This window comes from Papilio machaon, chromosome 20 (genome assembly GCF_912999745.1).
Source record: "Papilio machaon chromosome 20, ilPapMach1.1, whole genome shotgun sequence".
In the NCBI taxonomy this organism is placed as follows: domain Eukaryota; kingdom Metazoa; phylum Arthropoda; class Insecta; order Lepidoptera; family Papilionidae; genus Papilio; species Papilio machaon.
This window is the reverse complement of record NC_060005.1, coordinates 6001823-6018282: the sequence shown is the minus strand read 5'-3', so window position 1 is coordinate 6018282 and position 16460 is coordinate 6001823. Positions and strand designations below refer to the sequence as shown.

The 16460-nt window shown below is 32.0% G+C and overlaps 2 protein-coding genes across 3 annotated transcripts; one reads left to right on the top strand and one right to left on the bottom strand.

Annotated features, from left to right (window-relative positions):
* The first annotated feature begins 6445 nt into the window (after positions 1–6445).
* Positions 6446–11372, top strand: LOC106711441 (serine protease snake). 2 transcript variants are annotated; one of them, XM_045682837.1, is made up of 10 exons: positions 6446–6542; positions 6883–6968; positions 7290–7437; positions 7735–7797; positions 8273–8364; positions 8819–8998; positions 10181–10394; positions 10473–10571; positions 10689–10831; positions 10915–11372. In XM_045682837.1, the coding sequence occupies exons 1-10, from the start codon at positions 6485–6487 to the stop codon at positions 11101–11103; spliced, it is 1272 nt and encodes a 423-aa protein (XP_045538793.1). In that variant the 5' UTR covers positions 6446–6484; the 3' UTR covers positions 11104–11372. The 2 variants fall into 2 exon arrangements, with proteins under 2 accessions (XP_045538793.1, XP_014359240.2); XM_014503754.2 differs by lacking the exon at positions 6446–6542 and adding an exon at positions 6549–6682.
* A 95-nt stretch (positions 11373–11467) lies between these two features.
* LOC106711519 (serine protease Hayan-like) lies at positions 11468–16106 on the bottom strand. Its single transcript, XM_045682782.1, has 9 exons — positions 15960–16106; positions 15656–15741; positions 15094–15208; positions 14799–14861; positions 14391–14479; positions 13976–14155; positions 13109–13328; positions 12596–12759; positions 11468–12131 (listed from the first exon to the last, which is right to left on the bottom strand). The coding sequence occupies exons 1-9, from the start codon at positions 15991–15993 to the stop codon at positions 11943–11945; spliced, it is 1140 nt and encodes a 379-aa protein (XP_045538738.1). The 5' UTR covers positions 15994–16106; the 3' UTR covers positions 11468–11942.
* Positions 16107–16460: the final 354 nt, after the last annotated feature.

The following is a 16460-nucleotide window of genomic DNA, read 5'->3' as shown; positions in this document are numbered from 1 at the left end:
GGGTAATGTTACCCGATTGTAAGCTAAATTGGTAGATGTAACACGTTTCTGTTACGGTATGACAGTACTCTTCCATTTCACCGGCGAGTTTTGTGAAAACGTGACGTCACGCGCTCGCCCCGGGACCTAGCGCAGTGTTGCCAATTTTTCACACATTCTTTTTAATCTGTCCAGTATAAGGTTGTTGTTTTGATTCATGTAACCTCCTCTGTTTTAGTTCGTTCTAGTTTTGAAAATCAAGCCAATACTTTTTTTTTTGTAATTATTACAAATGGCAATAATTTCTTTTAATTACCGCACTAATAGCTGACGAATTTGTTTGAATTTGTAAATCTCAAGCCAATATGATGTGAAATATTCTTTCAGCAGTTGATTAATGTCTAATCAAGCATGCTATTTAACATTATGTCATGGCCCTTAAGAGCCGAGTAGAAATAGATGTAACGCGAGAAGGAAATGTGAAAGATAGAAAAAAAGATTTAAGATTTAACCTCGGTAACCCTTTGTGCCTGTTTCGGATTTCTTTGTGCAAATCTCGAATCAAAGGGCTGTCCGGTGCACAAAGCGAAAGGCAAAGGTCCCTGCCTATCTGATGCCACCCAAAGATTTATTAAAAGAAATATAAAATACACTCTAGTCGACTTTGGATGACGTTTTACATTAAAACTTTCATTTTGATTAGATTTATATGAAAACTACTCTAATTTATGAATAAAATTATTTATTTCACTAACTGTAATTTCCTCCTGCATCCAGGATACTGGGAGTATCCCGTATGCGGGTTGCACATCACCTACAATGGTGGCGATTTTTGGGGGAGGCTTATGCCCAGAAGTGGGCTCTACATGGCTGAAAAGAAGAAGAATTCCGATTATACGTAATTTTTATCAAAAGAATAGCACAATCAATACAATGACTTGTTTTACTAAGACGTTTCTATCTGTGTGTTGAAGAAATACCTTATCTTCATACTGAATCTGCAGTATAAATGTATTAACAAAGTAAACTAAACTAGTTTGAAACAAATTTAAGTTTCCTTCATCACGTTTTGAAATGAATAAACAATGTTAAGCAGATGCAGTGTTTGTGCAGTGTGAATAAAGCTTAAAATCGTGTAAACAGGGATACCCTAGTGTGTTTACAGCTTAATTGTATCTTAGACGAGTAAATAAGTATGCTTTATATGTATTATTCTTGAGCAAGATTAACTCGCGCTATTCATTAACTGTTGCCGCATATGTTCTTAGCTGCAGTGCTGCAAATACTGTTGCTGTCTTGATTTATTTTTACTTGTGAAAACAATGGTTCATTACAAATTCACTTTTAGAGTAGAAGGTAACTAGGATACCAGCAAGGTATTGAGATATTTATGCGGTTGTCGAACTGAAGTCAATCACTTAGAACAATATGTTTTATGGCGGCGTTAAACTCTTGATTTAAATTAGTTACAAATGTGTTTAGATTGTCTTTTGTTCTAATGATGAAAAGAATTTTTATATTTTCTTCAAGGTAACTGATGACATATATACGTATATACTAGTTGTTGTCTGCGACTCCGTCCGCGTGGAACTGAAAAAATAATATTAATAGCCTATGTGTTCTTCCACACTATGATCTACATCTGTGCTAAATTTTATCAATATCCGTTGAGCCCTTTTGGAGATACCTCCAAACAAACATCCATCTATCCATCTATCCATCCATCCATCCATCCAAACATTCGCATTTATAATATTATTTAGATATCTTTTCTATAATATTAGTAAAATGTGATATATTAAAAGATGTGAAAGTCTGTTCAGAAAAGAAATCCAAAGCTACAGAATCGATTTTAAAATGCTTTAAAATGTCAATAATTTATTATCTATTCCAAAAAAAGGTGGAACAAAAGTAACAATATAATTTTGTAAGCATATCATCTGTTATTGGTATCCGGTTAGAACATTAACTTATAAGAACTTTTAACTACACCTAAAAGCTTTTTCATAAAAGTTGAGTCGTAAAAGCATAAGTATTCCAAACTCTTAATATATTTGCTACTAGCGCGGAATAGATTTGTATATACAATTTTTATTACATACTAGAATAACTATTTACTATTGTTTTAATGTAAGTAAAACTGAGCGATATGATTATATCGCGTCTTTATCATAGCGGATTGGATGCTACAATGAATGCCGCACCTATAGACATTTAATGTTCACACAGAGAGTTTCTTAGTGTAGATTTCTAATGGGTTATTCTAGACTGAGGGATCGCGCAAGTTACTGTTAAACGGCCGTTATCATAGTGGATAGAAATCTAAAAATAAAGACACATTGATAACCTTCTTTTTGAAGTCGGTTAAAAAATAAAATGTTGTAAGAGAATTTATCGCTTTTAATTTATATTAAAATAGAAGCACAGTTTAGTAAATTAAAATATTAAAGTTTTACAAAAGGGTACCGAGTACAAGTAAGTATTACGCGGAATTTGAAATTCGTCGCGTCGCGTCGACTGCAGCCTTCCCGTAGTTGTTTAAAATATAATTCCTTTTAAAAGGCAGTTTGTCGGTTTTATAACTCGTAAAGAAAATTAATGTTAAAACAAAATGTTACTTAATGTACTTATCGTAAGATGTTTTTTGTATCTCAGACCTTTTAATAATTTATTCAGATTAGGATATATTTTGTCCGTATTTCAACTGTCGTAGATAACTTATAAGAACACTATAGTAGTCTCTATTTTTTTCAGTGGTAAAGAGAGGGATGGCAATGTGTACAGGCATTATAATAGTAGAGATAATAATAACTTATCTAGCTAGGCAGAATCTTTATCATTCTGAGATTGGAAAACATTGAAAATTTTCTGGAGTGATATATAAATTTTAATGGCACAGGTTCTAGGCTTGTGGCTGTGAACTGGAACTTCGCCAAGAAATAGTTTTCGATCAAAAATATAAATTTATATACATGAGCCATTTCAATTGCATATTTTGAGAAGAATAGAAAATGTAGATGAAAAATTTATTGCTAGTAAAAAAAAAGAAATCTGTTTTTATAAACAGAATAAATTTGAATGGAGTTTTTAAATAATTGGAATATAATGATAAAAAAAATCTTATAACGTCCATCGAAATTTTTAAATATTATAGAATATATCAAAAACTAGCTTTTACCCGCGACTCCGTCCGCGCGGAATCAAAAATAGAAAACGGGGTAAAAATTAACCTATGTCCGTTTCCTGGTTCTAAGCTACCTGCCCACCAATTTTCAGTCAAATCGATTCAGTCGTTCTTGAGTTACAAATAGTGTAACTAACACGACTTTCTTTTATATATATATAGATAATTAATCGTTCTTTGGCGTTTTAAAATAATTCATTCTGATTATGATTTATAGAAGTACAAGAAGTACAATGTAGGCTATATTAAAATGTGTGAGAAATTTACTTGATTTAATGTTTTATGTCTCCGTAGTGGGGTAAAGGGCGTCCACATTGCGCCGCCAGCTCGCTCTATCTAAGGCTCTGCGTTTGGTCTCAAGTGTCACCAAAATGTTTGAAAAAGCAATACAATCATAATCCAAGTTCAGCTTTATTGAGAGAATCAAGAGTATTGTTTGGAAGGAGGAATTTATAAATTAAAAAATATTACATTAAAGTAATTTATGTAATTCCACTGAGCCAGCGTTGTGTCAGTCGTAAGTATCAATTTGAGCATTACGTGTAGCTAGTTAGTGAAAAAAGGGTCCAAGTAACACCGTCAGACAAATTGCTGTAAATATAATCTACTAATTTAAATTTAATGAAAAAATATCAAGACAGAGTTGGGACGACTAATCTAATCTATATATATAAAAGAAAGTCGTGTTAGTTACACTATTTATAACTCATGATCGGTCGATCAGATTTAGGAGAAAATTGATGGGGAGATAGCTTAGATCTAGGAGACGGACATAGGAACTTTTTTTGTTTTGTGTGCATTTTTTTTTATTCCGCGCGGACGAAGTCGCGGGTAAAAGCTAGTCTTTAATAAATGAAATGATTTACATAGTAACGCTTTTAGATGAGTTTTCATGTTAGTGAAAAATTGCAAATTTTATTCATTAAAATGGATATTATGATGAAAATGTTGTTTTACATTAAAAAGGACTTCTAAATTAAAGAAGATCCGCATACTATACTTTTATGGTAAAATTTACTAGATGTTATTTAAAAATGAAATAAAAATATTTTAAACAAGAAACTTAATAAATATTCTACAATTAAATCCAAAGAATAATAAGATTTACAAATTAAATCAAAATATTATTTAATAAGCCAACAAATAATTATAATCTTGAAAATACCTGGAATTCCCAGTTACAATAAAAGTATCAAACCTAATTAAATCTTGCCTATTTACAAATAAATAATAACCTTCAAAAACCAAAGTAACTGTTAAACATTTAATACATAAATAGCGGCGACATCACTGGGATTTCCTAAAAAAATGTTTGGAATAACCAACGCTGATATCAGAGGATACGATTACTATCAGGTTATTCCGGTATATGTTTTTAAAGTTATAACACAATAATACTCCATGATATACAAAAAGAATTACATCGCATAATTTAAACTCTATCAAGCAGTTTAAAGACAAGGGGCAAATAAGCATCTTGAACGACAGAGTAATCTTTGCCGCTCATAAACATGTGCAATACCGGAGGTTTTGCAGATGCGTTTCCAGCCTTTAAGTAAGATGTACTCTCACTTAGGCCCTTTCGTACTACGAATCTAACATTGTAGGGTCGCGCCCCGTTCACACAATGTTGAATCGTCGACGCGAGTCGTTTCTTCGGTTTGCTATTGATTATCTGATCAAATTAAAAACTACTGTCATTTAACTGTTATATATCTAATTATTTATTAGCTAGTACTAGTTATAATATTTACCAACCTTTATCGTTTCAAGACGTTTGAACGTTTTTAAGCTGTAACTCTACCAATGAAGGCGACTAAATAATTTGAACGAATACCAGTGGAAATATCATTAATTAACGACGAATCTTACTGCCTCACTCAGAGTCTTTACTTGAACGTTAAGAAAAATAATAAATCTGCAACTAAGAGAGACGACTAAATGACTCTGCAGCAGTAGGCAATATTGTCGGGATCCTTGGTTTTTTTAATTCATTTTTTTTTAATATGATATACTATGGTAACTTTATACATTGTTCAGCTTAATCGTAGTGTAACAATTGTTGTGTTATACCGACCTTGTGGAGTTAGTGCTCGTTAGCAAAAGTTTAGCTACAATACCTCCAACGCCCGACCAAGAGCACACATGTGCAAGATTAATGTCCGAATTACAAAGGATCTTGAACCGTTCAACGCTTTCAAGAGACCCTTATCAAGTTTCAGCAAGTTCTTACATTGTGCAATCGTTAAGCAATTAATAGATATTTAAGCCTGCTCTTGTCCCAATAAGGGTCGGCACAGTATGTACTACTCTTACATACATATGTACATCTCTATTAGCCTTATATCTCAATTCACTAATTTCTTACACATATCCTCTTTCATACAATCCATCCATACTTTCTTCTAGTAATAAAAGATAGGTTTGCAATATACTTGCTATGTGAATTCGTTTTTAGTCATGTCTTTGTATAATTAATAATAGTAATAAGAGTTAATAAATAAATACTCCATCAATCTTTCAAAAGGTGTACTTGAGCATAGTTACTCTACGATGTATAGACAAAAAAGGCTAACCACCTTCTGCACCTTTCTTAAATCTTCATAAAAAATCGTGAAAGGTGAAAATTGAGTCTGCAAGAGTATATCCATTTTATCTAGGAAAATGGTACATACATGTTCATACATACAATGTATTCTGTAAAACTTCTAGAGTCCAGTACTTATCGGCAATTATATGTTGCGTTTTGGGACGTTATAAAAAACGGAAACGAGCGTCTGACTTTAAACACATCATTAACGTCTGAATAACAAGATAAAGGGTTTTAGTGTTGTTTTTGCCTTCTTATTTCAATAAAAAAACAACAATGTAATAATTTTCCTCCTTCAATATAAAACGTATTAGATATAAATGGTTTGCTTAAACATATAGGATAAAATCCCATATTTACTAGCATTTTCTATAGCAGTTTTTGGTTAGAGTTGACTCGTATATCAACTTAAATAAAAACATTTATACGTACAAATCGTCATCTCCCAGTCCTTACCAAACTCCTGTAGGCTCGACTCACCAGTTTTCGTCCTCCATATCTTCCGTCATTTCAGTCATTACTCCTTTCTTAATCATGTCACTTTCCACACAATCCATCCATCTCTTCTGTGTCCTACCCGTACCGATGTACTCCTCCATTTGTAATATTATCCATAAAAAAATGCATACATTTTCCTTAATTAAAAAACGTACTCCAGTCGGGCTATAAAATTAGACATAATGAAATTAAATAAAACGTATTTTTAGTTGATAGTACTAATATTATAAAGTATGGTTGATAATACCTATATAATATGGTCAAATATCAAGCGGGGGAACTGGTTTGTCGGTGCGTCATTTTATCAACATTTATTATTTTGGCGTCTACAGTGATGCATGTCTTTATGTACTACTTTATAAATAAATAATATTTATTTAAAATGTTTACAAAATTTTATATATCGCAGGCATTTTTATTAACCGTACTGGGTATGTTTCTGTGAGTTGTTATATGATTCGTTTTAAATAATTTTATTTTGTTTTAATAGTTATTGTATAAATAACGGACTATAATATATTCTGTTGATTCTTTTGTATAAAAATGATTGCTAACAAATGACGTTATTTTAGATGTTGTTTTTTTACATCAAAGTCTGTTTATCTATTGATCATTTATTTTTTGTTCCCAGCACTCACATGTGCTCAATATGCGAACAATCTAACTCCAAAACAGCGATCAAGAATTAGGTCGAATTATAATGATGACACGAATAACGTAAGTATTACTTTTCATTGACTACTAGATGTCACCCACGGCTTTTTCAATGTAGAATCAAAAAAATCCGATTTCACACTATAACATTATGTGTTCCAAATTTCGTAAAAATTTGTTTAACCGTTCTGAAGTTATAGAGTAACAAACAATCATATCTTTTGTCTTTCTAAAGTTAGTAAGTATTGCTAATGTGTATGTACACTTAGATCTTTTCCTTCTATTGTTTTGTGAGCGTTTTCTGGTTATATTGAACGATCGAATCTTACTAATACTGAGATTTTTTAAATTTGTCCAAACTGTCACCTTGAAATATCATTACAGTTAACCTCAATCGATTTAAGTTCGGCGAATCTATTCAGAATAATTCATCGTAGGCCTGAGAATAGAGATCTTGAGGTCGAGCCGTGTGAGACTCCGAAGCTAGTTATGCCCGACTTTCGAGGCCCTGGTCTTCGCCTTAGTGATGTCAGTAAGTAACCTAGTAATTCTTGTTCGGTTCATTTACATCACTATTGAGGGACTTTAGCCTACTAATAAATGACAATTAGACATTGGTGCTTTGTCAAACACGTTCGCCTCGCTCGCCAATAGTATGCATTGTTTGACAGGACATATCTTTGAATTTCTTAGAAGAAACGTAAGTATGCGTAGGTTACATTACAATGTTTTCCTTCACTGCATGAAGCTAATAAGTAATTATTATTTGAATGACAACTTCAATATTCTTAGCTACATTATGTTATAAATATTTATTTCTTATTTTCAGAATGTTTAGAATATTTATGGAACATACGGTACTACGATGAAGCATTGATAAGTGCAGCACAGTGTAAGTTATTCCTTTAGCGTAAGTTCACATTACCGCTCGGTACTATGAGGCACTGCTGGTTGCGCGCATTCACAAAACGGCGTCATAATCTCAGCGGTAATGACTGACTCTATAGTCATTATTCCTTTTAAGTTTCTGCCTCAAACCACACAAAACAAATGAATGGACGAAAGTGGGGTCGAAACATGTCGCGCGGGTCTCAATGGTGGCGCACGGTAAAGTGAACGAAAAGTATAATTCCACTTAATCTTGTCGTCGAAAATCTCATTTACACTGAGATATAAAAGTCAAAAAAATGTGTTTTAGCCTTCGGTTTTGTGCCTGTAATTTATTAGGACATGTATGTATAGATATATGGAGAAGGAGCGACAGAGGTGTGCCACGATTGCGGTAACTGAAAATCCGTTAATCCTGCCTATACGTCAGGGTTACATTCAAGTTTTATATTCGTAATGAATTTTTAATTTTTTTTAAGGTACAAATAACAGCAAGTCGACAGAAGTGTACAGTATAGTGACAGCAGTTGCCGGTGGACTGGATGGGATTGCTGGAGAATTTCCTCACATGGTATGTACGCTAATAACTACATGTACACAAGAAAGAAATGACATTGAACATGGCTACAAAGGTAGAGAAAGACTTAGGTAAGTAAGTACAGTTGTATGGAAAAGGATATGCTTTAGAATAGAGTGAATATGATAGTTGATAGAGTTGTATATAGGAATACGAATATGAGGAAGATGATGATGTTGAATTCAATACTAACCGCCTTAAATAAGTACTTTGTATCCAGTAGCTAATATATTAATTAGGTACTATAATTTATGGAGTTCTTCTAAATGTAAATTTTAATTAATTTTCAACCATGTTGTAATTTTTTTCTGATGATATATAGATAACATGTACTTAAGACATGTGGCTGACATGATGATGACGATGATATACTTATATTCTTGAATGTCCTTGGTTATACATACATAATTGCTGTTGCCGACTTTACCAATAGTATATTCTCTGGCAGGGTGCTATAGGTTGGGAGACAGTGAACAATACTTGGTTGTTCATATGTGAAGGAGCGCTAGTTAGTGAGAAGTTCATGGTGACTGCTGCCCACTGCTCGCAGTTGCCGACGCCCGACCCAAGAGTTACTGACCTCTCGCCCAAAGTTGTTCGCTTAGGAGATGTCAACATATCTGATGAGGTACGACGTATGCTCTTTGTAATATTAATATGTATATGTTATATGTTATATGTTGTATGTTGTATGTTATATGTTATATGTTATATGTTATATGTTATATGTTATATGTTATATGTTATATGTTATATGTTATATGTTATATGTTATATGTTATATGTTATATGTTATATGTTATATGTTATATGTTATATGTTATATGTTATATGTTATATGTTATATGTTATATGTTATATGTTATATGTTATATGTTATATGTTATATGTTATATGTTATATGTTATATGTTATATGTTATATGTTATATGTTATATGTTATATGTTATATGTTATATGTTATATGTTATATGTTATATGTTATATGTTATATGTTATATGTTATATGTTATATGTTATATGTTATATGTTATATGTTATATGTTATATGTTATATGTTATATGTTATATGTTATATGTTATATGTTATATGTTATATGTTATATGTTATGTTATATGTTATATGTTATATGTTATATGTTATATGTTATATGTTATATGTTATATGTTATATGTTATATGTTATATGTTATATGTTATATGTTATATGTTATATGTTATATGTTATATGTTATATGTTATATGTTATATGTTATATGTTATATGTTATATGTTATATGTTATATGTTATATGTTATATGTTATATGTTATATGTTATATGTTATATGTTATATGTTATATTTTATATGTTATATGTTATATGTTATATGTTATATGTTATATTTTATATGTTATATGTTATATGTTATGTACATTTTAATAGTTATATAGTGCGACAAGCTTATCTGGGCCGGTAAGAGTGGCGCTGCTGTCGCCGTTAGTTCATTAACAAACTATGTAAAACCTATATAAGTAAGAAAGTGATAAAAAAAAATCAAGACAGCTATAGTACGATAAGGCTCTTGTGACACTTTTTGGAAATTGATGAGGGCCCTAGTGAGTTATGAGTGAGCTCACCAGGTTAGATAACTTTGTTGGTCTATATGCATTATTCTTACTTATTAACTATCATGCTTGTACTTGTACATTTGTGGTGTGTCAGTTTGCTTTTTGCGTAGTCATTTGTCCAGTGGAAACAAATGTCGTTTTACATTACTTCGTTTACTAAGATTATTTACAAATATATGTTAAATTTATAATTATTTTCAGGAAGGCATCGGAAAGTCACCCAAAGATGTTTTAATACACAGATTTATATTACATCCTTACTACAATCATGCGAAGCCATATTACGACATAGCTCTTGTCGAGTTTAAAAATGAAATTTCGCTGTCAAGTAAAATGTATCCAGCTTGTCTTTGGACTAACATTGACGACCTGACGGTTCCTGTGGACTTAACTGGCTGGAATACGATAGAATCAAGTAAGAAATATTAATTTTATTATGCTAGAAATGGGAAATAATCTCAATTGAGATCGCTAATATTATTTTTTGCTATAGATAAAACGGTTGCAACCAAGGAGTTCATCAGTGACAGTTTCGATGTTTTCACGAGGCTCACTCTCTTATCCAAAATTTCCGATAAAGACCGAAATAAAGGTAAAATATTATATTATGTTAAATTATTGTAATGTAATACTACTAGTATTCTTCCTCGCAATGTCAGACGGGCTTATCGATATTTTTTTATATAAGTAAGTTACTTTTTGTTTATAGATCATAATGCAAGTAATCCAGTGTTACAACTCGCTAAAGTTAACATAATGAGCTCAGAGAACTGTGACAAATTGATGCATCGGAACATAATATTCCATCAGCTTTGCGCGGAACGAGACGCGGAGAAAGAATCTAATTGCAAGGTGAGAAAAATTTATTAACAGCTGCTTGATAATCCTCTACGAGCTACTCTTGAGCTTTAATAGCTGGATTTTCGCAATTTCAGGATACAAGTGGAGTGCTCGAGGCGCGGCTCAATATTCCAGAATACACGGATTGGAATATGCATTATTTGATTGGCATTAAATCTTTTAATCGTGGATGTGAACGTGGAACTAAAAGGCCATTTGGTGTTTACACAAAAGTGTCCGTTTTCACTGATTGGATTGAAAAAATTGTTTGGGGAAAAGAATAATGCTATTGAAAATTAAACATAGAACATACTTAAATAATATTTACTAAGTGAAACCTAAGAATTGCGTCGTTGCATCACTTCTTCGGATAGTATTCCACATGACCAAATGCCGTGGCATGCAAAGCAGAATGACACATTGCTCGTCATTCTGAAGATCCACGAGTCATAGGTATTAACGTCGCTTGATATTGGAAAACAATGCACAATCAATCTGGTATTTTCGAGCGTCACGCACCTCAAACACAAAATGATCAAATTGCAAAAGAAACGTAAGTTATTTTATATTTCTTTCATTTAAACAATTGTTCAAAGTAATAAGTAGGATTTATTAGTGCAAAACACGTAATAATAATATACATTATTATTATATATTTGAGGTGTTTAAAGAATTTCAGACTTTTTATTAGTTACGCATTGTATGTAATTATAAGAACTTGTGACATTGTAAGGAAAAAAATGAACAAGAATAATTTTGTCCATAAAATAATATGGCTACATGGAATTTTCTTAATAACACAACAAAACAACACAATTTTACAACAGGCGGAATTACAACGTATGCTTGAGGAAAATATAGCGTATATTTTATTGATAAATACCAGCTTTTACGTCACGCTGCGGTGGTATTTTTGATTTTCCTTATGCGTCCACAGCATGGTAACAATTTTTTTTAAACTAACAAGGACACGATAATTAGAACACGATTTTACTGTATGCTAATTATGGAATTTGGTTAGTTACTTAAAATAAACTATTTGCAACAAAGAAAATTTTTATTTTATTTACAAAATAAATACATCAATTTCCTTTAGTTAGTAGTAGAGATTTTTATATCAGAATTAGTTCTTTCCTCGCCACACGACGTCTTCGATCCAGTCTATAAAACTACTAACTCTGGTGTAGACGCCGGGCTTATTTGCGCGCGCGCAGCCGATACCAAATGACGTCACACCGATAACGTAGTGCATGGCTCCTTCACTGTTCGATGGCAAGTCTATTTTCACTTGCAACGGACCTCCTGAATCTCCCTGCAAATGGCAGTTTTGCTTTCAGTTTAATATTAATTAAGCCTGAAACTAAAAATCGCGATCGCTTTGATGACAACATAAAGTTGACGAGAACGAGAGAGAGGGAGGTAGAGAGAGAGAGGGAGAGAGAGAGAACGAGAGAGAGAGAACGAGAAGGAAGAGTTTCTTTTTTAAATGGTGGAAAATAAGGTAGAAAACTAGTTAAATTAGCAAAGACACCGCTGGCCATGGACATCAGAAACAAGTCAAAAGGTAGCAGATACGTTACCTACAGCTACCATTATTATTAATAGATAGAGAAGTTATACAGAAGGAGGTAATTTTCCTTTCCCATCTTTTCTTAATAAGAAAATAAGGAAGAGAAGAGGACTGAAAGGAAGGAGGAGGACTAGATAGGAATCTAGACTGAAAAATTAAAATTTTCAAGAATTTGGAAATATTACGTTTAGTTAATAGTTATATACCTGACAAGCATCAACGCCACCTGCTAATTTTCCGGCGCAAAGTTGAGTTTCATTCATACCGCACCAAAGTCGGGTACAAGATGGCTTCAATAAACTGTCACAGACCTCCGAACTTAATATGTCTACTTCTGCAGCCTGCAGTTCAGGAGATGTTAGAAGTCTTGCTGCAATATATAGAAAAGCCTTAAAAAAAATGCAAAAGTTGAAACCGTCGGTCTGATGTTAAATTGCGTGACCAATTCTTAAGTGGTAGGAAAGTAAAAAGAGATATCAAAGATAGCATTAATAAAAAGACAAAACGCATATATTTAAGCTTTCAAAGGATCACACCACGCACACCATTAAAACAAAGCATCTTTTTACCATAACAAAGAATCCGAATGTTTTATTCAGTCCCAAATTTTCTTTGTTTTTTTTTTTCAATTTTACAAACTTGTGTATTTTTCAATTTTATGAAAGTTTCTAGTTCTTGATTTGTTGCTTCACCTATGCATGTAGGAATTATTAGTTTACCTGTTTCAATGACACCCCATCCAGTCAAGGTCGCCTTCGTTCCCAGCGGACTGGTGTCGTACCTTGGCCATAGACACGCCGGCTGAACGTATTTACTAAAACGCACATCTGTTTGCAATTCTATAATTGCGATGTCGTTATATTTTTTCGGTGGGTTATACAGCGGATGATTTATGATTTTTTTAATTATCGCATTAACTGGATTCAATCCATTAGAAAACTGAAAATGAAACATCAAGATCTATCATACCTAGTAAAGATTATATTTTAAGATGTCTATGACTTCGACTGCGTCAAAATGAAAAAAGTAAACTGAGTATTGAATTTATTGTTTAGATGTTGCAAAACTTTTTACGGGATAAAAGGTAAACTTAGCCCCTTCATACACAAGGCAAAGTAAATCTTCGAAAGTAATACTGTTACCTTGCGTCGCGAGTATCGCGTTGCAGATTGCGAGCGGTTGACTTTGGCGGTGAAAGAACAAAATATTAACAACGCTTTCCTTTGTACGAAGCTAAATTAAATTGCATTGCGTGAGTCGCTTTACGACTAAAATCGTCGAGTTTCGAAGAATTATGTTGCCTAGTGTATGAAGGGCCTAATTCTTTATACTAAACCGCAATTTCTTCTTCCATATCTGTCGTTAATTTGTTTTGAAATTATGTTTTGACAAAAATCTGTGTATCTATCCAAAATGTTGCATTTATATTATAAGTAGAAGTAAGGTTAATTAGCTATAATAGCCAACGTCAGGGTTTGTGTTATCTTACTCGACTTCGCATGACCCAAATGATTACGATAACTTAGATGCTTATTCCACTAGCCGCTAAAAATTATAAGTTTTTTTTAAATCAGAAAGCAACTCACCTTATCAATAATATTCTTATCACCCAATCTCACGATTTCCGGTACTTGCCTTGCTACGGAAGTATCTCTCGGTGATATTTTAGAACAATGTGCCGCTGTGAGCATAAACTTAGAACTTATCAAGGAGCTGCCGCATTTGAATATCCATGTACCAGTTGATGATCTCCACCCCACGGCACCCTGGAACAAAGGCATTTTAGATACGAACGAGTTTACTCCCAATTGTTTATGGGCGCCTAGTACAATTATTATATTCCAAGAAGAGAAATGACTAGTTTTCATATAGGATAAAAAAATATATATTATGCATGTTTTGGTTGTTATATGTTTTAACTTCACAAAAAAAGATTCTTTCTTAAATTGTATTTTAGATTTTGTAATAACTATACTTTGATAAATAAACTTTATTTCTTACCATGTGGGGGAATTCACCTGGCTTCGTTATTCTACCACCTATCGCAAAATGTGGCTTGACTGGACTATGTTCGTATTGGTATAATGAACCTGCCAATAAAAATAAATATTTTAACTCTAAAATATCGCGGTTTATCTTTTGAACGCGGTGATTAATAAAAAAAAAATATCTTGCATTAGCAATAAATTTTAGTCCCTATTAAACGTTTAAAACATTGAAAGATATGACTAATTGTTCTTGAAATAGATATATTAATATATAAATTGAAAGAAGATTATCTTCTTTCATATTCATATTTTCCAAACTCCGACTTTTATTTCAAATAGTTTTATATCATAAACGTATTCGTTTATTAATTATGTTCAAATATTCTAACAATTAATAAATTTAACGAAAAAAATTACTCACATTCGCGCAAATGCTTGTTGTCATATCGCCTCTTTTCTATTTCCCAAAGATATTCATAGCATTCTGTAAAGAAAATGTAACTATTTAAATATTTTGTATTCAGATTATTATAATTTATTTCATTTAGAAAAAAAAAGAAAAGAAAAAAGTGAAGTTGTATCTTAAATAATAGCGAGAGAAATGGCAACATTACAAAAAAGGTAAAAAGTCAGGAAAAAAGGTATGAAAGAAAAGATTTGGAATAATTAATCAAAAATATTACGTACAATGTACAAGTTCATAGACATATACTCACTCGCATCGCTAATTCTCCGGCCGGGTATTTCAAAAACAGGTTTTTCAAGTTCTTCGTACATGCAAGGATTATTCTTATCATTGGTAGTATTTTTTTTTGTTGCTGATGCTCCATTCTGATTAATTTAAGTATTATATTAAGGCTATAAAGGTAGAGTAATGCTGAAGGTATGGATAGATCGTGATGAAGAGAGTAAATTTAGATATGACGTCCGATAGAAATGTTTGGATGATAGTAGGCAGGTTGATGATGATGGTGCATTAAAATTACAATTTGATTTTGATTTTGGTAAAGTAAACGGTCATGAATTAAAAAAAAGTTTATTCTATGGTTAAAAATAGTGAACATTCGATATTGAATATTGATTATTGTCAGCAGCCGATGGACAAAATTAACAGGTATTTATAAAATTCTAGTAAAAAAGTGGACAAAAATTATGCCTAGTCTACTAAATGTTATGGAGGAAAAACAGTATACTATTGATATTTTTTTACGCCGAAATCCCTTAGTAGAAATACTATTACCAATTTGAGCTATTCTGTTTGAAGTTTTAGAAACTTACCCGTTTTGACCTTGACATAGGTTTCGATACATTAAAATCATCTTGAGGCCGAATCCCTCCTACTATTATAACTATAGGTGAGATTACTGAAATAGAAAGTACATTTTACGTGATATTAGTAAATTAACGGAGGTTTTGTTCACATTAAATTTAATTCGAAACACTTTAAATGAAATATTTTGTTTGCGAAACTAAAAAAAAAAACTAACATTAATTAGTTAAATAAAATTCTATTATATTATAACCTAACTTTTCTTATAATGCAAAAATATCAGGTGTATAAAACTTTGAATGTTAAACTTACACAAAAATGTTAACAATTCCTTGTCACACTTCATTTTGTTTTAAAATACACTAAATTCTATAACACATTTATTCAAAGTTATGCACTGAATGCTACAAACTTGTCAAGATGTATCCCACGGTATGGATACTTATCGAAAGAGCCGGTTTTGTGATGTCAGGTGCGCTAAACCTGTTATAAAAAACAATCATTGTAATATATCATGAGTTTTTGAAATAGTAGACTATAATGTGCGACATAACGATGCGTATTATTTAACCAGTTTTTAGTTTCGTTGTCCGGTTGACAGAAGAGTAATGTTTCCGCGCGTATGTAATTATTTTTGTATGTATGCATATTCATTGCAGATAAAATTGGATTATGGTAAAGTCCTAGTTTTACGTCTATTGCGGCTTCGTGTACCTAAAAGGTTGGATCGATTTTGACAAATGAAATACCTAATTACAGATTATATAATGGCTTTTATTTCCTGAATGAATATTGGAATTTTATTCTAATCAT

Excerpts from the sequence above, each read along its gene's own strand:
- LOC106711441 (XM_045682837.1), top strand. The coding sequence starts at position 6,485 with ATGGTTGATAATACCTATATAATATGGTCAAATATCAAGCGGGGGAAC. Across the intron at positions 10,395-10,472 it reads CTGGAATACGATAGAATCAA|ATAAAACGGTTGCAACCAAG; the intron begins GTAAGAAATATT and ends TTTTTGCTATAG. Across the intron at positions 10,572-10,688 it reads CGATAAAGACCGAAATAAAG|ATCATAATGCAAGTAATCCA; the intron begins GTAAAATATTAT and ends TTTTGTTTATAG.
- LOC106711519 (XM_045682782.1), bottom strand. The coding sequence starts at position 15,993 with ATGAAGTGTGACAAGGAATTGTTAACATTTTTGT. Across the intron at positions 15,209-15,655 it reads CTATGTCAAGGTCAAAACGG|AATGGAGCATCAGCAACAAA; the intron begins GTAAGTTTCTAA and ends TAAATTAATCAG. Across the intron at positions 14,156-14,390 it reads CAGGTGAATTCCCCCACATG|GGTGCCGTGGGGTGGAGATC; the intron begins GTAAGAAATAAA and ends CCTTTGTTCCAG.